The 22,384-nt window shown below is 32.6% G+C and overlaps 1 protein-coding gene and 2 long non-coding RNA genes across 4 annotated transcripts; 2 read left to right on the plus strand and 1 right to left on the minus strand.

The window, feature by feature from the left end:
* Window positions 1-508: 508 nt before the first annotated feature.
* On the minus strand, window positions 509-5,384 carry LOC134273455 (uncharacterized). 2 transcript variants are annotated; one of them, XR_009993399.1, is made up of 5 exons: window positions 4,789-5,384; window positions 4,256-4,399; window positions 2,725-2,818; window positions 2,421-2,591; window positions 509-881 (listed from the first exon to the last, which is right to left on the minus strand). It is a non-coding gene; the product is annotated as an uncharacterized LOC134273455 (long non-coding RNA). The 2 variants fall into 2 exon arrangements; XR_009993398.1 differs by lacking the exon at window positions 4,789-5,384 and having other exon boundaries at window positions 4,256-4,758.
* A 3,063-nt stretch (window positions 5,385-8,447) lies between these two features.
* LOC134273453 (uncharacterized) lies at window positions 8,448-8,927 on the plus strand. The gene has a single exon (XM_062755655.1). The coding sequence runs from the start codon at window positions 8,448-8,450 to the stop codon at window positions 8,925-8,927; it is 480 nt and encodes a 159-aa protein (XP_062611639.1).
* Window positions 8,928-19,460: 10,533 nt separating this feature from the next.
* LOC134273456 (uncharacterized) lies at window positions 19,461-21,731 on the plus strand. Its single transcript, XR_009993400.1, has 5 exons — window positions 19,461-19,513; window positions 19,725-19,836; window positions 20,303-20,381; window positions 20,828-20,922; window positions 21,485-21,731. It is a non-coding gene; the product is annotated as an uncharacterized LOC134273456 (long non-coding RNA).
* The last annotated feature ends 653 nt before the right edge of the window (window positions 21,732-22,384 follow it).

A 22,384-nucleotide genomic window follows, 5' to 3' on the forward strand; every position in this document is an offset into this window, starting at 1 on the left:
TTGTCTGGTACAATAAAACACACTAAAACCATCTTCCATGCATGTCTAATCAGTATAGGACACAGAAGTAATTAAAAAGAAAACTGCTCCAAAAAAAAATAACCTTAACCTGGGACGCCGACGCCGACACCGACGCCGAGGGTATCACATAAGCTCCCCCCAACTTCGTTGAGGTGAGCTAAAAATGCAGGGTACGTAGGGAAAAATTTTTTTTTTTTTTTGAAAAAATTTTTTTTTGCTTCTTTAATCAAAAAATCAAAACATGTATAGAATTAACATTAATGACAAAAGAAATGGTGTTTTTAAGCATTTCTGTGACTTAAACTGATAATAGAAAGGTGACCCAAAATTCTTTCTGTCTTGAAAAGCTTGCAAAGTTGGAGACTATGATTCCCTGGATGTAATCTTGCACAGCATGGGACAAAGCATTAAAAAAATATTTAGGGTCGGCACTATAAATTAGGGTCGGTCTGGAAAGGGGAAACAAACATATTTTTCTTCTGGGCCTTACAGTCAAACTTTCAAGAATACAATAAATGTAACTGCATAAAATTTTTGCAAGTCATTATGATAAATTTTAAAACAAACCTTTGCATTTTAGCTGACTTGGAACACATTCATTGACTACGCCATCAGACAGCATCTTGTGTAGTGCATGAACAAGGGTATGAAAGATGTTCAAAACTGTTGGTCGACTGACACAGAATCTATGAGCCAAGTCAATGTCCCGCAGATTGAGTTTTAACTTCACTAGTACAATGAGCAGTTGGTCCTCTGGTTTCATTGGAGTCCAGCCATTATAATAATCGAGTTCAAATCGTTATAACAATCTGACTTAATATTTCAAATATGTCATACTGTAGGGATGTATACAAAAGCATCTGAAAACAAATTTGTTTTAATACTGATTAAAATATTTCCAAAAACTGAAAAGATTGTAAATAAATTAGTTTCAAGTAATAACAATATTAATCACAGTCAGGTTTGCTACTATCCATATTATGCATTTATTCAAAAACTGTTGAAATGAGACATTTAGTGTTCTGATAAAAAATTGTTGTTATAGAGTAAAACATGGTTTATACAGAGAAGGTTTTAGATATCATTCACCCAAAGAGCAAATTAAATGATTTTTTTATGCCCCCGTAAATGAAGTTTCGGGGCATATAGTTTTTGTCGTGTCTGTCTGTCTCTCTTTTTGTCCGCAAAAACTTTAACCTTGTCCGTAACTTTTGATTTAGTGGAGCTGTGACTTTTATATTTCACATGTTTATTCCCTGTGACAAGACCTTTCTTTGGGTACCACCAAATTTGACCTTTTGACCTTGACCTTGGAGTCTGACCCACTTAAACACAAAAATTTTGAACTTTTACTTTGGCCATATCTTTTGAACAATAGAAACCAGGACATTTATATTTCACATATGTATTCTTTGTGAAAAGACCTTTCATTGGATACCAACATCCTTGACCTTTTGACCTTGACCTTGGAGATTTCTGTATCTATGAAAAAACTTTAACCTTAGCTATAACTTTTGAACAATAAGTACTACGGCTTTCATACTTCACATATATAATCCTGATAAAAAAAACCTTTCATTGGATACCAAGAACCTTGACCCTTTGACCTTGACCTTGGAGTTTGACCTACTTTAAAAAAAAACAACATTGACCATAACTTTTGAAGGGTTCGGACTAGGGCATTCATACTTCACAAGTTTATTTCTTGTGGCAAGACCTTTCATTTTATATCAAGAATTTTGACCCTTTGACCTTGACCTTGGAGTTTGACTTGCTTTTTACAAACAATAACTTTGACCATAACTTTTGAACAGTAGGGGCTAGATCTTTCATATTTCATTTGTCTAATTCTTGTGACAAGACCTTTCATTGGATATCAAGAATCTTGACCCTTTGACCTTGACCTTAGAGTTTGACCTACTTTTTTTCAAACTTTTACCTGGTCATAACTTTTGAACGATAAGGGCCAGCGCTTTCATACTTCCCATACGTAATCTTTGAGATAGTCTTTCTTTAGAACCCAACAACCTTGACCCTTTGACCTTGAAACAGAGTTTGTCCTATATTATAAAATGTTAACCTTGGTCATAACCCTGGAACAGGTGTAGCTAGCATTTTATATTTCGCATTTCTTGTGAAAAGGCCTTACTTTTGGTACCAACATATTTGATCTGCATTTGAAAAAGCTTAACCTTCGCTATGTTGCCATATGGGGGCATCAGTGTTTCACAAACACATCTTGTTCTCTGTTATTTTAAATTGCATATTATGAACTCAACAATAATAACAAAATATGTTAACATAACAGTCAATCTAAGATGTTCATCCCTCAACGGCAATAAATTTTACTGAAATTGTTAGGAAATAGAAAATCACAATTGGAATTCCTTTAAATGTACCTTCTCTTTGTTGTCTTTAATATCGTGAATTGACATTGGCTTCCTTTAACTAGACTCTATTTTTAGGGCAAGCAATTCCTTTTCCAGTTGTTGTATTTCTGTTGAGAGGCGCTGCATTTCTTAAGTACAGTTAAATGTGCCGGATGCTGAGTAGTTGTGCTCCGATATCAACTGAAAATATATTGTAAATCATGAGTAATTCGATGTACAGTTAAAGGAACTGTTATATTATTAAATTTAAAAATTATTGAAAATCTTTCAGTGTTGGTCATTTGTCATCAATGGTGTTTTAAATGAGCTTTACTTTTTCTTGATCTTGACATTTTGGTGCTTGTGGAATCTGCAACTGGTCCATCTGTGAAGATGACAGGGACTCCTCACTTTTGAGTTTTTTCCTCCTTTGTAAAATAATTAAACTTGAATTATTTTTTATGCCCCCGTAAATGAAGTTTCGGGGGCATATAGTTTTTGTCGTGTCTGTCTGTCTGTCTCTCTGTTTGTCTGTTTGTCCGCAAAAACTTTAACCTTGCCCATAACTTTTGAATTAGTGGAGCTATGACTTTCATATTTCATATGTATATTCCTTGTGACAAGATCTTTCTTTAGGTACCACCAAATTTGACCTTTTGACCTTGCCCTTGAGTTTGACCCACTTTTACATGAAAATTTTAAAATTTTACTTTGGCCATATCTTTTGAACAGTAGACACTAGGACATTTATACTTCACATATGTAAAGTTTGTTAAAAGACCTTTCACTGAATACCAACAACCTTGACCCTTTGACCTTGACCTTGTAGATTTTTGTACTAGTGAAAAAACTCTAACCTTGGCCATAACTTTTGAACGGTAAAAGATAGGGCTTTCATACTTCATATATGTAATTCTTGTGAGAAGACCCTTCATTGGATACCAAGAACTTGGACCCTTTGACCTTGACCTTTGAGATTGACCCACTTACTTTTACATGAAAATTTTAAAATTTTACTTTGGCCATATCTTTTGAATAGTAGACACCAGGACATTTATACTTCACATATGTAATGTTTGTTAAAAGACCTTTTACTGAATACCATCAACCTTGACCCTTTGACCTTGTAGATTTTTGTACTAGTGAAAAAACTCTAACCTTGGCCATAACTTTTGAACGGTAAGGGATACGGCTTTCATACTTCATGTATGTAATTCTTGTGAGATGACCCTTAATTGGATACCAAGAACTTGGACCTTTTGACCTTGACCTTTGAGACTGACCTACTTTAAAAAAGCAAACCTTGACCATAACTTTTAAAGAGTTAGGGCTAGTGCTTTCATACTTTACATATTTGATCCTTATGACAAGACCTTTCATTTTATAACAATAATTTTGACCCATTGACCTTGACCTTGGAGTTTGACCTCCTTTTTCAGAAATTGAACTTTGACCATAACTTCTGAACGGTTACGGCTAGGGCTTTCATGCTCTACATAAGTATTTTATGTGGCAAGACCTTTCATTTGATACTAATTACATTGACCTTTTGACCTTGGAGATTTTTGTACTTATTGAAAAACTTTAACATTAGCTTACTTTCAAATTTCACAATTGTTTTCCAGTGAGAATACCCTAATTTTGGTACCAATTAATTAAATTTGCATTTAAGAAAAGCTTAATCTTTGCTATGTTGCCATACGGGGGCATCAGTGTTTTACAAACACATCTTGTTTATTCAGTTGTAAGCTACTCTGTTTATACATGTACCCTTTTAAAGATTTTTAGTAAAATATTCTCAATTAAACTCCACCCACCACCATCCAAAAACAAGATGTCGGTCATATTTTGAAAAATAACTTCACCTTTTTGTACATTCAGGATCAGAGAAATCCATGGCCTTTCCTTCATTCCGTGCAAAATATGCAGGGTCCCCCTCCTTCTTACCACCCTTTAAGTGGCAGGAGCAGATGCTATCATTTTGATCTCCTGGTTGGCGATCAGCTCGTCTAAAAATATATTATACAAAGACTGAGTGAAGGAGAATTAAAAAGCAAAACATGTTCATTTGGCATGTTATTATCAAATCATAGCCTAAATGACTTATTTTTTTCATTATTTTATTAAATGTTACATTTACTTGCAAGTACAAGATAACCATGTGCATAACATTAACAAACGGTAGCAGTACTTGGTAGTAATAATACGAAATAAAATGCAATAAAAACAGCTGTTAAACAAAAATTAACCTTGTTACAAATTGCACAGTTTTTGTAGTATTTACTCTTCATTATTCTTCTGCTATATTCATTAATTACGACGACAATTAACTTTTTAGCATGTAACGTTATGTATAAATATCTGACAATGCAGCATCGTCACATATCGTTACAAGTACCTACAAATTTTGTCAATATTTCTACGTTTACTGAGTATTTTCCCTAGCAGGCCGAAATATCTCCATTATGTCACAAGGGTCAACATTCGTGCATCTCGTGATTAGTGCTGTAATAAACAAACTGACTGACTGTTTTTTTTTCTCACCAGCTGCATAGTTTTCCCAATCGCTCCAGCTACTTTCGTTATTTCTAACCAATGAAAATTGTCCTTACTTTCTAATAAAACTGTTGCGTCATATTGCACGCATCACTGAATTGTAGAACACACATCACAAGATTTCGAATATGCATCACAAGATTATCAAACAAACATCACAAGATTATTGAACATACATCACAAGATTTCGAATATACATCACAAGATATTGAATATAAATCACAAGATTTTGAACATATATCACAAGATTATAGAATATACATCACAAGATTTCGAATATACATCACAAGATATTGAATATACATCACAAGATTATAGAATATACATCACAAGATTATAGAATATACATCACAAGATTTCGAATATACATCACAAGATTTTGAATATACATCACAAGATTTCGAACATACATCACAAGATTTTGAATATACATCACAAGATTTTGAATATACATCACAAGATTTCGAACATACATCACAAGATTTTGAATATACATCACATGATTTTGAATATACATCACAAGATTTCGAACATACATCACAAGATTTTGAATATACATCACAAGATTTCGAACATACATCACAAGATTTTGAATATACATCACAAGATTTCGAGCATACATCACAAGATTTCGAATATACATCACAAGATATTGAATATACATCACAAGATTTCGAACATACATCACAAGATTTCGAACATACATCACAAGATTTTGAATATACATCACAAGATTTCGAACATTCATCACAAGATTTTGAATAAACATCACAAGATTTCGAACATACATCACAAGATTTCGAATATACATCACAAGATATTGAATATACATCACAAGATTATAGAATATACATCACAAGATTTCGAATATACATCACAAGATTTTGAATATACATCACAAGATTTCGAACATACATCACAAGATATTTAATATACATCACAAGATTTTGAATAAACATCACAAGATTTTGAATATACATCACAAGATTTTGAATATACATCACAAGATTTCGAACATACATCACAAGATTTTGAATATACATCACAAGATTTCGAACATACATCACAAGATTTCGAATATACATCACAAGATATTGAATATACATCACAAGATTATAGAATATACATCACAAGATTATAGAATATACATCACAAGATTTCGAACATACATCACAAGATTTTGAATATACATCACAAGATTTCGAGCATACATCACAAGATTTCGAATATACATCACAAGATATTGAATATACATCACAAGATTTCGAACATACATCACAAGATTTCGAACATACATCACAAGATTTTGAATATACATCACAAGATTTCGAACATTCATCACAAGATTTTGAATAAACATCACAAGATTTCGAACATACATCACAAGATTTCGAATATACATCACAAGATATTGAATATACATCACAAGATTATAGAATATACATCACAAGATTTCGAATATACATCACAAGATTTTGAATATACATCACAAGATTTCGAACATACATCACACGATTTTGAATATACATCACAAGATTTTGAATAAACATCACAAGATTTCGAACATACATCACAAGATTTCGAATATACATCACAAGATATTGAATATACATCACAAGATTATAGAATATACATCACAAGATTTCGAATATACATCACAAGATTTCGAACATTCATCACAAGATTTTGAAAATACATCACAAGATTTCGAACATACATCACAAGATTTTGAATATACATCACAAGATTTTGAATATACATCACAAGATTTCGAACATACATCACAAGATTTTGAATATACATCACAAGATTTCGAACATACATCACAAGATTTCGAATATACATCACAAGATATTGAATATACATCACAAGATTTCGAACATACATCACAAGATTTCGAACATACATCACAAGATTTTGAATATACATCACAAGATTTCGAACATTCATCACAAGATTTTGAATATACATCACAAGATTTCGAACATACATCACAAGATTTCGAATATACATCACAAGATATTTAATATACATCACAAGATTATAGAATATACATCACAAGATTTCGAATATACATCACAAGATTTTGAATATACATCACAAGATTTCGAACATACATCACAAGATTTTGAATATACATCACAAGATTTTGAATATACATCACAAGATTTCGAACATACATCACAAGATTTTGAATATACATCACAAGATTTCGAACATACATCACAAGATTTTGAATATACATCACAAGATTTCGAGCATACATCACAAGATTTTGAATATACATCACAAGATTATCGAATATAGCAACGTTTGACATGCCATACACGGATGCGTCTACAATAATGAATGTGATACATTCAATTCACTGTGGATTATATGTGCCTTTTAATGTTGAACTTTTCATGGAGATCTTGTAAACTCAAAAATGTCCCAATTTCATCAAGCAAATCGTTGATAAATATTGTGAAGAAAATAGACTTTTATTTCCAATTTTATTTTTATCGTATTATTGAACCAAATTGGTTAAGTAACAAATTCTTCCTATTTTTTTATCTTCATTGATGTAATCTAATCCAGTTTAAAACATTTTGTTTGAATTCAAAGTTGTATTTAATAAAATTTTCCATTTGGAATTTTGACTGATCAGTACGCAGGTATGTTAAGGTTACGACCAAATATTTTACTTGCCTATATGATATGACGTCAAATGAGCTATATGACGTGAAGTTTAGAGATATTAATTTCTTAAAATCGATATCTAAGATTGATTTGAAATCGTTAAAATGAATCAAAATATACAGAGCCATAATATGAATGGAATCATGTCGTTTCTTGGTCTCTGTAGTTATCACAGGGGTGAAATACCAATCCTATGACGTCATAACTGTTGATCATGCAGTAGCAGAGTGAAAGTGAAACGTAACGAGAATTCATGTAAACAGACACAAGAAATCGGAGTTTAAAAGCAATTAGAATGAATATCATGTGTGATTCATGTGGGAATAAAACTTTTCACTTTTTCATTAAGGCATATTTTCTAATTATAGACCTCACATGGTGACGTCGTGGTGATGTGCTTCCGGTAGTATAAGTCCAATTGAAGTCTATAGAATGCATAATTATAGCAAAAGTTTTATCATTGACTTTTCCGATTTATTAGTGTTACATAATTATAAAAAAGTTTTAATTCGCCGAATTCTGATCAATGTGCTGCTTTAACAAACCCGCGTAATCTATAAATCCATAATGATGTTTCAGACCTTTTATATAATTATTGATTACAATCATTTCAAGGCCTTCATTTGGAAAGTCTTGAGTAATTGTTTTGTTGTTTTCTATTTTATTTTATCCACCTTAGATTTCCCAAGAAATCAAACAAAATTTTGTTCAAATCTTTTACTAATTTGCTAGAAAGTGTTGGTAGAGAGATACAAAGATGGATCATTTGTGAGATAAGTCCAGATAAGTTGTGAGATACCCTGCCTATAAGAGTGGTACATGTATGCCTTACAATCATTAAAAAATCGGGATGACACTGTAATCAAGAAAGCAGACAAAGGCTCTACAGTTGTAGTACTGTATAAAGAGACTTACATGGCAGAGGCCCAAAGACAACTCTCAGACAAACGTTTCTATAAGAAACTGGACTCTGACCCTACTAAAGAATTCTCCACCGCCATTACTAAAACTCTTGACGATATGTGTGAGAAAAATGAGATTGGTATCAACGTCTATGAGACCTTAAATTCTATTGACTGTAGACCAGGACAATTCTATCTGCTTCCTAAAATACACAAAGAAGGCATGCCAGGTCGCCCCATAGTCAGTGCAATTGGACACCCCATGGAGAATCTTTGTACCCCAATATTCCGCACGATGAGGGTATCGAAGCCTGTAGAGAAGTCTGGGATAGTAGATCTATACAAATTCCTTCTACCGAGTCCCTTGCCAAGCTCCTTGAACATGTTCTCAAGTTAAACAACTTCATGTTTAACGGAGAACATTACCTGCAGGTTAATGGCACTGCTATGGGTACGAAAATTGCACCGTCTTATGCCAATGTCTTCATGGGCAGACTGGAACGCAACTTGTTACTTCAAGCACCATTTACGCCCTATACCTGGTTGCGTTTCATTGACGATACAGAGATGAAGTCTGTGGAATGTCGTGAGAGCCTCGAGGCATTCATTACGTTTGCCAACACCTTTCAATAGTCGATCAAATTTACAGTAGACGTATCTAATTCGAAAAACGTATTTCTAGATACTACATCTACCCAAATTGATGGTGAAATCGAATTCAGTCTCTACACCAAACCAACAGACTCCCACCTATATCTTATGCCCACTAGCTGTCATCCCCCGCACACTTTTAAGGGAGTGCCTTAGGGTCTAGCCACCAGAATTCGACGCTTCTGTTCGTCCCCTGCCTTATATCAGGAGCAAAGTGGTCTTCTTAAGTCCCACTTATGCAAAAGAGGCTAAAATGCCCGCACCGTACAAACAGCTATTGATGAGATGGCGGGACATGACAGGCAAAACCTATTACGCTACAAGGAGAAAGACAATAGCAGCAGGGTCCCTCTGGTAACCACATACCATCCCGTCCTTAAGAACCTTAGCGGTATCCTTCAAAAGAACCTACCAATTCTTCATTCAAACAAACGAATGGCAGAGGTCTTTAAGTAACCCCCGTTGGCTGCATACAGACGCCCAAGGAACCTAAAGGACATGGTAGTAAGAACCAGACTGGACAACCCATTACCTAACGGGGGCTTTAAAACTTGCTCTGACAGAAGATGTCTTCTTTTTAAGCACAGCACTGACACAGACACTTTTAACAGCCCTGTTACAGGCCGCAGCTACAAAATACTAGGGATTTGTCCTGTCATACTGACAACTGCATTTATTTCATCAGTCGCAAAGTTTGCTGCAAACAGTATATTGGTGAAACAGGAGATCTCCGCAGGAGAGTCAATAATTACCGTTCGACCATTAGGACCAAAAAACTCAATGAACCCGTTGGGGAACATTTCAACCTTGAGGGTCACAAATGGGAAGACATGACAGTAGTGGTGATTGACCATAACCCAAGATGGACAGACGCTCAGAGAAAAAGCAAAGAAAAGTTCTGGATGCATAGATTGAAGTCATTCCGCCCTAATGGTATTAACAAACTGAATGACTTCACCACTCTCTACCATCGGCTCGTACATTCACCTCTATCGTTGGCTTGCGCATACACAGTGTTAAACACGAGAAATAGTGCGTTTCTTTAAATTTGTTATAATTGAATTTCTATGCTTATGTCTGAGTTTTGAGATGGATATTTACTAAATCAATCCAGAACTATCAATTTGAATTCAAATAATCATTCAAATATCACGTTTTATACGTTATGTCAAAAATCTTGACGTGAGCCCATTGCAGAGGTGTCTGAGAGAGTAACAAACGACAACTCTACATGGGAGATTGTGACTTCACCAGAATGAACGTAAATTAGACCCAATTCCTGATGATACTTAACAAGATTTTCTCTCAATTTAGTGTAAACTCTACGGTTAATTTGCGTCACCAACTCTCGAACAATCCACATAACTATACATTGCTTACGTCTTTATTAATTATTTTTTTCCCGATCATAAGACCTAAAATATTTTAAAATTTATAATGGATCATAATTAATATGTAAAAATATCCGTGCTATATTATTTTTCTTTGATTATTCTTTATCAAATATAGTTACGCCATTTTGATAGAATGAAACAATGTACGATTACTGATTGTCATAATTAATTAGCTTAATTAATTCTTTCAATTATGTAAATCGCACTTCACCCGAGTATACCCGATAGATCGGACGTATTTCATAGCGGTCCGGATTTCTTTCTTGAATATTGTTCTTAAAAATTTCCAATTCAACATGTAACTAAGCATGTACTAAATATACTGTGTTTAGTAGTTTGTAGTAGTAGTACTAGTTGTTTTTGTTTCTCTTATTCCTTTGTTCTTATGACTTTTTAACATTTTTCTTTGTCCTGGGGAAGGGACAGGGCGTCCCGAAAATTTGACAATTTTTATTATTCGTGTCGTTGGTCATTTTTAGCTCTTTATATAAATTTCCATCCGTGACCTTGTATCTACTTGGTATATGCACTGACGACACCGCAAATGTAATAAAACAATATGTAATAAAACAAAATAAAATTAATATTTTTGATATTGCGTTTGACAAAAAAGATCATAAATATGATTCAAATATACATGTAACCAACATGGGAAACACGCTGTAAAATATTCATAACTAAAACAATAAGACGAACGTTAGGGCTTTTTCCCAGACATCAAATGGTATTGTTTTTCTGACTCTGATTTTAGTTATATTGAATACACTTTGCTTAATTAATTAACTTTGATTGGCATATTTTTGATAGTCTCATTAAATTTCTAACCAATAAAACATATTTAATTAACAAAGATTGATCATGGGTTCATTAAAAGCTCTTGATATGCATTTTCGGAACGTATACATTGGTTAACAAATGAATAGAAGTGTATGTGTGTGTCAAGCGAGGATCGGAGGGGCAGGGCTAGGGCGGGATGTTTACTTCGTATGTTTATTACTGTATTACTGTGGACATGCAGAAACAATTCGTTTTATTATAGGATGGAAAGAAAGAGAGAGAGGGAATTCTGATTTTGCTGGTCTGCAAAGTTGGAGATTTGCATGGAACAGTATGGTATTATTATTGTCAATAAACCCCTTTCCGCTATACATTTACACCTGCTAGTACAAATGAATTAATTTTTTTTTTTAGATCAATTGCATTTGCCTATAAAAATACAAAAGCACACTGGTCAATACCCCCAAAAACCCTGCCCACAGATGCACGTTTCTAATTTGCAACACATTTTATATGAATACATTTATTAAACTGATTTAAAAAACATGTCATTAATATAATCAATATATTATAAAATTTATTAATTGTAAAAATTGATTTATTTATTTATTTATTTTTTTTTTTTGGTTTTATTTTCTTTTCATCGGCCACAACACTATTGAAAATTGCACTCAATCTCGTCGACGAAAAAATGTGTTGTTACATTTTGCGTTCCTGCCTTTTGCTTAATCTCGACGCAAAATGTAACAACGCAAAATGTTATAATCCAAAAATCGTGTTACTACATTTTGCGTTATTACATTTTGCGTTGATATCGACGCAAAATGTAATAACGCGAAATGGAATAATTCTCCAAAATGTGTTGTTACATTTTGCGTTATTAAATTCTGCGTTGATTTCGAGGCAAAATGTCATAACGCGAAATGTAATAATCCAGGTTTATTACATCTGGCGTTGTTATTTACATTTGGCGTTGTAACAAGACCTCAATAATTGTAAGATTAACTTTCAATTTATTCTAAATACCGGTATGCAGTATAAACTACATTGATAAATATTGTGGGTTGGATTTTAGTATCAAGTTCAAATGTAAAATAAGTAAATCTCATTAATTTATTCTTCCATTTTCATTCCAGACTCGATGACAATGAAATAGTAATAATGGAAAATTTTTATTCAATCGATGAAAAACGTGATTTACAGTCATCGTATCGTAACACAGATAGTGTGCTAACACATTGAATATGACCGTTACGGCATTATGAAAACTTGTATTTGCAGAGTTATAGAAGAAATTAGACAAAATATGAAAAAAAAAATTAATAAAAAAACTTTTGCATTAATTAGCATTTGTTTAAAAAAACTGATTCACTCATCCAAATCGAGGGCCTTTTCAAAGTCGGGTTTAAAGTAATTTTTTTGGTAGCTGGCTATAAAAAGAAGTCGGTTCACTTTACGCAAAAAAGGCCCTGTAGAAATACCGATCGATTGATTTAAACTTGATCTTCTATTTGAAGCACTGAAACAAAGTAGAGATTGGTGCTTTCATATCCTATTAAATTTTTTTCTCCTCAGAGTCCAGGTCTTGGGGAAATGGCTTTATGAATTCGCAATGTTCTTAATTTTTTAGGTAAACAGGTATAATTGAGTACTTTCAGTGGAGAAAAATAATATGAGCGCACTCTCTGATCTAAAAATTAAAATATGTCCAATAATCCTCAGAAACAGTTCTATCATTTACTAGTTGCATATTTTAGATCAGAGGTTGCGCTCTATATTAAATATCAAAAAAAGCTTAAAAAATTGGCCGTTTTTGTAGACTTTTTCTGAATATAAGGAAATTGACGCATTTCGTGACGTCATAGTGCATGGACTAGTCAGAAAATGACGTCATGTTTTATAGGATTGCAGTCACCAAAGATCTAAGTGATATTTGAATGCATTGTTAACTAAAACTATGCAGTTTCAGTTTTTCAGAAATTCACAGGGCCAAATAAGGCAAAAGTGAACCTTGTTCTTTAAGAAATTTCGTAATATATATATATATATATATATATATATATATATATATATATATATATATATATATATATATATATATATATATATATATATATATATATATATATATATATATATATAGAAACATATTTTCAGAAAAAAAAAATTATTTATTCTAATTTTTATTTATTCATTTATTCATTTTTAATTATTTAACCCTTATGTAGATTTTTCAAAACTATGGAATATAACTTAGATTTTTCACTAAAACTGTCGACTAATACTGTACTACAATTACATCGGGATCGAAGTCGGGCTCGAAAAGCAATTAATTTAAACAACACACCGCGCCGAAATTCAATTTTTTGGGGGTTCCACACAGCCATGTTGAACTTGATCATGATGTTGTACAGAAGGAAAGTGCGAAAGAGTGTGTCGCGAAAAGGAGAAGCATGATTAGCTTTGGATGGAATTTTTGTTTTGACAGAAGATGAAGACATTTAACGACCCTGTACTGCGGTAGGAACAATGTACAAAATTTTATCATGTGTCCTTGAATGAATAATTGCTTCTGCTACTGACAATGTTACTGTTCCTTAGTCTGGGCACCACACATAAAATGCCTGACCGTAAAAACGTTTGGGCAAGCGCTATTTAAATTTGGAATAATTATTTAACACTTTTAAACATCTCATAAAGATGGATTTTAACCAGAATTTCCTCGTTTGGGATTGGTTCAGGAATTTAAGTGTTCCTCTGTTCAGCATTTACAAAGTATGTTGTACAATGTAAAAAAATATATATTTAAGATGTTCAAGATCATATTCAGCACTTATTTTGATTATTTAATAGTTGCAGACTTGCAGTGGACTGTGCCTGAGACGATTCCCCACAGCGCCGGTGTAAAGACGAATAATGACCCCCATCGAATAATGACCGGGGGTCATTTTTCAACAGCGAAAAATGACCCCCGGTCATTATTCGACGTAGAAAAATGACCCTTTTGCCCGTAGAAAAAGTGTCACTTCCGTAAAAATTTGCAGAACCCACGTGAAGAAAAATGACCCCCGTAGAAAAATGACCCCTTTTAGATTAAAGCTAAAATTTTTAGGGGGCAAAAAAAAAATTGGATAAAGAAGCATATTGGCCAAAATGCTCACCTGAGCGTATTGGGAATAAACTGATGATATATTGATCTCATAACATTATACAATTATAGCTATATTTTTAGGTAAATGCAATGATTCGGAATCTAGAGGAGTAAAAGATTTATCAAAGCTTAAGGGTTAACGTTAGGTAAACATTGTTTTTTGATGGTGGAAATCATCGAACTGACAGAAAAAATCAGCAGTATTATATATTATTATATCCTCCGCTTGAAAAGCGGGAGGATATATAGTGATTGGGATGTCCTTCCGTCCGTCTGTTACGCTTTGAGGTATCAATCTCTTATCCGCAAATCCTCATATATAAAAAGATGTGTTTGTGAAACAGCTATGCCCCTGTATGGCAACATAGCAAAGATTAAACTTTTCTTAAATGCAATTTAAATATATTGTTACCCAAAGTAGGGTCTTCTCACAAGAAATACAACTGCAAAATAGGAAAGCCCTAGCACCACTTGTTCAAAAGTAATGGCTAAGGATAAGTTTTTGAAAGGTAGGTCAAACTCAAAGGTCAAAGTTGATGATTTCTTAAGAAAATGTTTAATGTAACAAGGATTACATATGTAAAGTATGAATACCCTAGCCCTTACCGTTCAAAAGTTATGGTCAAGGTAAAAAAAATCATAAGTACGGAAAACTCCAAGGTCAAGGTCAAAAGGTCAAGGTTTTTAGTATCCAATGAAAGGTAATGCCAAAAAACTACATATTTGAAGTATGAGAGTACTAGTATCTACCGTTTAAAAGATGGCCAAAGTAAAAATTTGGCATTTTTGTGTAAAATGGGACAAACTCTAAGGTCAAAAGGTCAAATTTGGTGGTACCCAAAGTAAGGTCTTGTCACAAGGAATATACATATTAAATATGAAAGTCATAGCTCCAATAAATGAAAAGTTATGGTAAAGGTTAAGGTTTTTGCGGACAAACAAACCACCAGATATACAGACGGACATACAGATGAACACGATAAAACTATATACCCCCTTATCCTCGAATACGGGGACATAAAAATATATGATCTACAATTAACTTTTCATATTAATATACATTATAAAGAAGACGTTACAACAATGAAAATGTTTGTTCTGATTTTCATATTAAATTCTCTGAAAAATATACTCAGAAATGAGTAAAAGGGTGGAGTAAAACAAGAATTAACGTAGAACCTATGTCGGAAAAGTCTTTGTCACAAGATTTTCAAACTTTTCAAAATGATAAATTAGTACTTGCTTATCAATCAGTTAAGATATCATGATATGTTTCCTTGTTTTTTAATCTAGAACAGGCTGTGAAACTTGGTATGGTATTTACATACTGCGACTTCACATTTTCAAATATTTTTAGGGGTACTTGTCATAAAGGGAATATGAAAAATCACAAAAATACTTCTTCAAACATCGTCGTTTATAAACTTTTTTAACTGAATAATATTAAACAATATTTTATCAAGAATAATTTCTTTTTTATTCAATTAACATAAAAGATACGTCCACCATTAAAACAAGAGGCCCAGGGGCCACATCGCTCACCTGAGCCATTGGCTAGGAAAAAGCACATATCAGATCAGAACTGAAAGTTAACTGGGGGAGGGGGGGAAGGGATGAGGGGGCTTGAATTTTAACCTCTCAGGGGGTCATGATTTGAACAAACTAGAATCAACACTACCGGAGGATGATTCCCTATAAATACATGTATCACTAAGCATAGCTTTGAAGTACTTGAAAAGAAGATTTTCAAAGGTTTACCAATATATTCCTATGTAAAACTTTTATCGGTCATCTGGCCCCACCCTAGCCCCGAGGGTCATGATTTGTTCAAATTTGAATCTACACTACCTGAGGATGATTCCACATGAGTGTCATCTTTCCTGGCCCAGTGGTTCTTGATTCTTGAGAAGAAGATTTTTAAAGAGTTGTCCTATATATTCCTATGTAAATATTTGATCGGCCATCTTGGCCCCATCCTACCCCCAGGGGTCATGATTTAAACAAATTTGAATCTACATTACCTGGAGATGATTCCACATGAGTTTCATCTTTCCTGGCCTAGTAGTTCTTGAGAAGAAGATTTTTAAAGACTTTTCCTATATATTCCTATGTAAAAATTTGATCGGCCATTTTGGCCCCACCCTACCCCCGGGAGTCATAATTTGAACAAACTTGAATCTATACTACCTGAGGATGATTCCACATGAGTTTCATCTTTCCTGGCCCAGTGGTTCTTGAGAAGATTTTTAAAGATTTTTCCTGTATAATCCTATGTAAAATTTTGATCGGCCATTTTGGCCCCTTCTTACCCTCGGGGTCATGATTTGTACAAACTTGAATCTACACTACCTGAGGATGATTCCACATGAGTTTCATCTTTCCTGGCCCAGTGGTTCTTGAGAAGAAGATTTTTTAAAATTGCCATTATTTTTTCTCTAATTCATGATTATCTCCCCTTGGAAAAGGGCGTGGCCCATCATTTGAACAAACTTGAATCCCCTTTACCCCAGGATACTTTGTAGCAAGTTTGGTTGAAATTGGCCCAGTGGTTTTTGAGAAGAAGATGAAAATATGAAAAGGTAACGACAACAACGACGACGACAACGACAACAACAACGACAGACGACGGACAAATTTAGATCAGAAAAGCTCACTTGAGCCTTCGGCTCAGGTGAGCTAAAAAATAGTCAAATGAACTCTACTATTTTTAGTCAATTATTCACCCTATATATTTGTAAATATTTTTTAGACGTCTTTGTAGCAATGTTTTCAATCTTCAATAAATGATTACAAAAAATGATTAAAATATATACCTTTCCCCTCTAACTAATGAAAGATAGGCTATTTACCGATACTCATATTCTTGACCTTTTTTCACTTACACGGGATTTAATAATTAAATGACTGTTTGGGGTTACTTTCAGATTAAATATTTATCAGAAATTGTACTTTTTCTTTTAAAAGATCATATTTGATAGAAAAATTGTAATCAAACACCAAGAATATGAATAGGTAACAAATAATTGTTAAAAGGAATGCACATCATTTCATTATAGATATCACAAAAATGTACACACGATCAAACGATCTACAACACGTACATCTTTGACTTAGACACATTTCATCAAGACATTACACTATATAGCTGGCAACTAAAGATTTCTTACGATTTATGCATTCCTTCAAAATGGTTACATACCATTCAAATTATTACGAAAGTTGTATGTACATTGTAATTTCATTACACTAGATAGTCTTGGGTTTGTCAACTTCAGGTCTAGATCTAGTAAATAAAAGGTGCCTACATATTTTCTCTTATTCCAGAAATATATTGCCATTAAGCATTATAAACCAAAAAATATATGAATTGAATCAAGATTATGTTGGCATGATTGAATTCTGTGAATTTCAAAATGCAGTATTTTCTACCATTTTTATTGAAGCTCTCAAGTACGGGAAAAAGTGGCATTGAATTAATTATGACGTCTTAATGGGTTAGCACAGGTTTAACACATTTACAAGTTGTGATGTCATACGAAGTAGGTTCTACGTTAAAAGAAATGTAATGAATACTGTGTGCTAAATCAAAAGTTTATGTCTACATGAATAGTTTTTGCATTAGAATGATTGTGTATTTTACACTAGCCCATAGTTAACTGTGCATATTTTTAGGTCTTATACTTACCCCTACCCCTTTCTTATTTAGGAGGAAGTCGATATTGAACAAAAGCAAAAAAAAACCACCCTACCTTTATTTTTCTATAAGAAGGAATTATAAATAAGCTAAAAATAATCTACTATTCTACTAATTTTTAACTGTTACTTTACCACAATACTTTCAAGTATACCTCCACCAACATTTAAAGTATGCTTTAATCATAGCAAAGTAAATTATGATATGGTAGTACTTGTGTGAAGGCTTAACTTCATTTCAATATTTCATCTAGAGCCTCTTTCAGAATTATTGAAAGGTATAGAGTTTTATTTATATTTTTGCTTTTCATTTATTATTATTTTTTTTTGTTTTGATTTAACGTAATGTTCTTTTTTTGGGGGGGGGGGGGTAAAAATTTCTTCCTCTTTCATTGTCAAATAGGATTTGCCAAACTTAAACAAACTAAAAGTTGAAATGACGGAAAATGTGATTTTTCCTATTAAAGAGTATTTAAACCTTATTTTTGCATGGTTTGATTTCAAAAAAACAAATGGAATATCATTCTCTAAGCAAATATTAGATGGAGGAATACTAAAAAGAAATTTTATTTACTTGACAATTAAAGAATCTTTTCTCAAACACAATTTTAGTATTGAAAGACTATGTGAATCTCTTAATTATTTCAAACGACTTTTTGTATTTTTCTTGTTACAGAAAATGTAAAAATTAGTTTCGCTGTAAAAAAAGATATCAAAGAGTGTAATATTTTGTATCACTTTAAAGGGGGTCATTTTTCAATGGGGGTCATTATTTTATAGGACTAACATATAAGATAATGACCCCCTAGGACCCTTTTTCTACAAAAAATGATTTTTTTCTACGGGTGGGGGTCATTTTTTGTCGTTGAAAAATGACCTACCGGTCATTATTCGATGGGGGTCATTATTCGTCTTTACACCGGCGTATATAGTCAGCTTGTGAAAATGGTGAGAAGCATGCAGCTCAAATTTGCATATAACACATATAACCTAGCATTGTTTTTAGTAACTTGTATATTTTAGCATAAGACTATAAAAAATATTGCAACAACTTGAACTACTATTTACCAAGTAAAAAAAAAAAGGTTTATATTCTTAATTTCCTTATCCTAAAAATACAATAGCAATGGATTCTGATAGGTAATCTAAACATACTATAAATTGCACAGAGCTATGCATAATTATTTTACATTAAATACTTCAGCATAAATTATTAAAAATAGCTATCATATTCTATGATGCACAATTACATGCATTATTTACAGGAATCCGAATACTCACAAGAAGGACAAAACCAGTATGAAAATTAACACAAAGGTAAGATTTCTTAAATTTTCTGATAAGATCAATAAAATCACATGAATCGAATTGTTTTTTTAGCTCACCTGAGCTATTTTAAGACCCAAGCGAGTTTTCTGATCAGTGTCTGGTATTCGTCTGTCATCTGTAAATTTTTCAAATTTTTACATTCATCAGAATTAATCCTAATTTGAAAAAAAAAACCTTCAAGATACAACTTTTCTTTCAGAAATTGTGCAAGAAAAGTTTGAAGTATCTATGGGAATGATCTGACAACAACGAACTTGTTGATCCTTCCTTCTTAAAGTGACATGACCAGATATTTGGCTACCCAGTTTGAGGTACGAACTAATCATTTGTTGTACAACTTATTGTGTATGAGATTGCCACCATTTACTAGAACTTTGAATTTGCTGTTCACTTTAAACCCCTGCTATCTACAATATAAGTTGTTAATATATTTTATTTTATGTTAAATCACTTGCTCATTATCCCAATAACTTGCTTGTCAAATGCTGTAGATGCTAACCTTTGCATTTTCATAAACTCTTAAATTCTATGTGTTCCAAGTATGGTTCGCCATTATGTACATCCGTTTCATATCATGTTTTTTCGTCTCGAAATTTGATCTTATACATATTATAATATGTTTATGAAATAATTCGCTGAACTAGATCACAAAAGTTTAAGGATTTTATTATTGTATTAATGTTATCTACCTGCTCTAATCATAAATACATCTGTTTGTATATTTTTTCTATGAAATGCCATACCTGTTATTAATTTTTCATATTTTTTTATCCATAGTATCTTTCTGCTAAATGAAATAAAATATTTTGGAGGAACACGGAGAAAAGGGCACTTCAACAAGTTCAAGGTCAAGCAGGTAAACACAGTGGTAAAATGCTCAAAAAAAAAAGATGGCAAAAAGTTACTAGTCCCCAATTTACATGTACATCCACAAAATCTGTAGCTTGCTGGTCTGAAACTATAGATACGCCTGTTTTAATATGTTAAATGCTGTAAATGCTATTATTTGCATATTCGTAAATTTTGTAAATCTTCAAATTCCATGTGCTCGGAGTACTGTACCATTATGTATGTTTCGTATCATAATTTGTCGTCTATAAATTTGATCTATTCATTTAATTATATGTGTTTCTATGTAATTCTCTTAACTAGATGGCACAGAGAATTTTATCATTGTGTAAAATGTTATCTACTTGCTTTAGTCATAAGTACACCCTGTTTGTATATCTTTTCTCCTTTTTTTATATTCTTTCTATGGAGAGCCATACCTGTTATTAATTCTTCATATTTTGTTTCTTACAGCTTTTTACCATATCCATAGTATCTTGCTGCTAAATGAAAGAATTATTGTGGAGGAACAGAGAAAAGGGCACCTCAACATGTTCAAGGTCAAGCAGGTAAACATAATGGTAAAATGCTCCAAAAAAGATGGGGGAAAAGTCATTAGTCCCCAGTTTACATGTACATCAACACTAGCTTCAAAATTTGTAGCTCGCTGGTCTGAAATTATATATAAATATTTTATTACCCAGACTTGAAAAAATGGCATATCTTTTATGGTCTTCTGTAAATGTCAAAGTTCTGATGTTAAGAGAACCACCTAGACTAAAGATACATTATATGGAACAAAACTCACAAACCCCTTTCTGTGTCGTACAATTGTTCCTTTTCAGAACTACATTGCAATCAATGTAATCACACACAAATGTAAACACATCACCCCATACATGTAATATTAAATAGACCGCCATATACACTTTCTTTTAAAATCTAGATTGGTTCAAAAATATTTCAGTTGTCAATAATTAATCAAAATTGAGCTGTGTTTCCTCTAGGTCTATTGATAAGTTTACAATCAACCTAGATTTTGCGTACTAGTTAATATATGCATAAATCCGGAAGCACACATATGATATGTATATATAGGCAAATGGGTATTTATTTGTACGTTTGTTGTAGAAATTAGAAGCTACATGTGCTTCTCCAGAGCTGAAAATTTCTTGGGATGAAGAGAAGAAAAAGCAAGAAGGAGCAGTTTTAAATATTGATTACGTCTTCACAGTACAAAAAATGATTCGAAAGATGATACTATCTATGAAATTAGAAAACTGAAGTGGTGTTCTGATGAATGTGAAAAAGTCCTTAAAGAACAGGACACCAAAAGTGCCACTCTCAAATCAAAACACTCTAAAAGGCAGAGCATAACAAGAACTAAGACAAATAAAGAATCTAAAAGAGTCAAACCTAATGATGAAGCGACTGAACAGAAATTGGCTATTAGAAATCAAATATCTAAGTTATTACTGTTTTGCACAAATGTGATGTTTTTTTTACTTAACTTTAATTGACAAATTCAATGTTAGATAAGAAAAATATACCTATTGTTGTATTTTTGACAGTTAAAGTTTTTTCTGATACTTCATTACAGATTAAAACTGTTATATTTTTTATTGTTTAAACATTAATTGGTTTATCGTGTAGTATGCAATCACATACATTTTAATCTTGATTTATAAAATACATATATGTACGAGTTTTACATAAATAATAAGTGCATGGACATTTATTGTGGAAAAAAATAAGACAATCAAGGGTAGTCTGAAAGAGCTTTGCTGGCAGTAAGTGGCAGATCTTGATACCCAAGTAAGAGAAAGATGGTGTCTCTGACCGATCCTTTTGCTCTTGCTTATGGGCGAGTGAGGCTTCTCTGTCAGTGGCTTAGTGTGTCATAGATGTAAAAAGTAGACTAAGCAGATGAGGTAGAGACATTTCTGAGTAAAAAAAGGGTGAATTGTGATTTTAATTTATAGATATTATATTGCAAGAGTGATGAGAATTGAAAGAGTAAAATATTAATTT

Source organism: Saccostrea cucullata, unplaced genomic scaffold (genome assembly GCF_032062105.1).
Source record: "Saccostrea cucullata isolate Sc308-1 unplaced genomic scaffold, CSIRO_AGI_Scuc_v1 ctg7731, whole genome shotgun sequence".
Taxonomy (NCBI): domain Eukaryota; kingdom Metazoa; phylum Mollusca; class Bivalvia; order Ostreida; family Ostreidae; genus Saccostrea; species Saccostrea cuccullata.

Coding starts and splice junctions, on each gene's coding strand:
- LOC134273453 (XM_062755655.1), top strand. CDS start 8,448: ATGTATGCCTTACAATCATTAAAAAATCGGGATGACACTGTAATCAAG.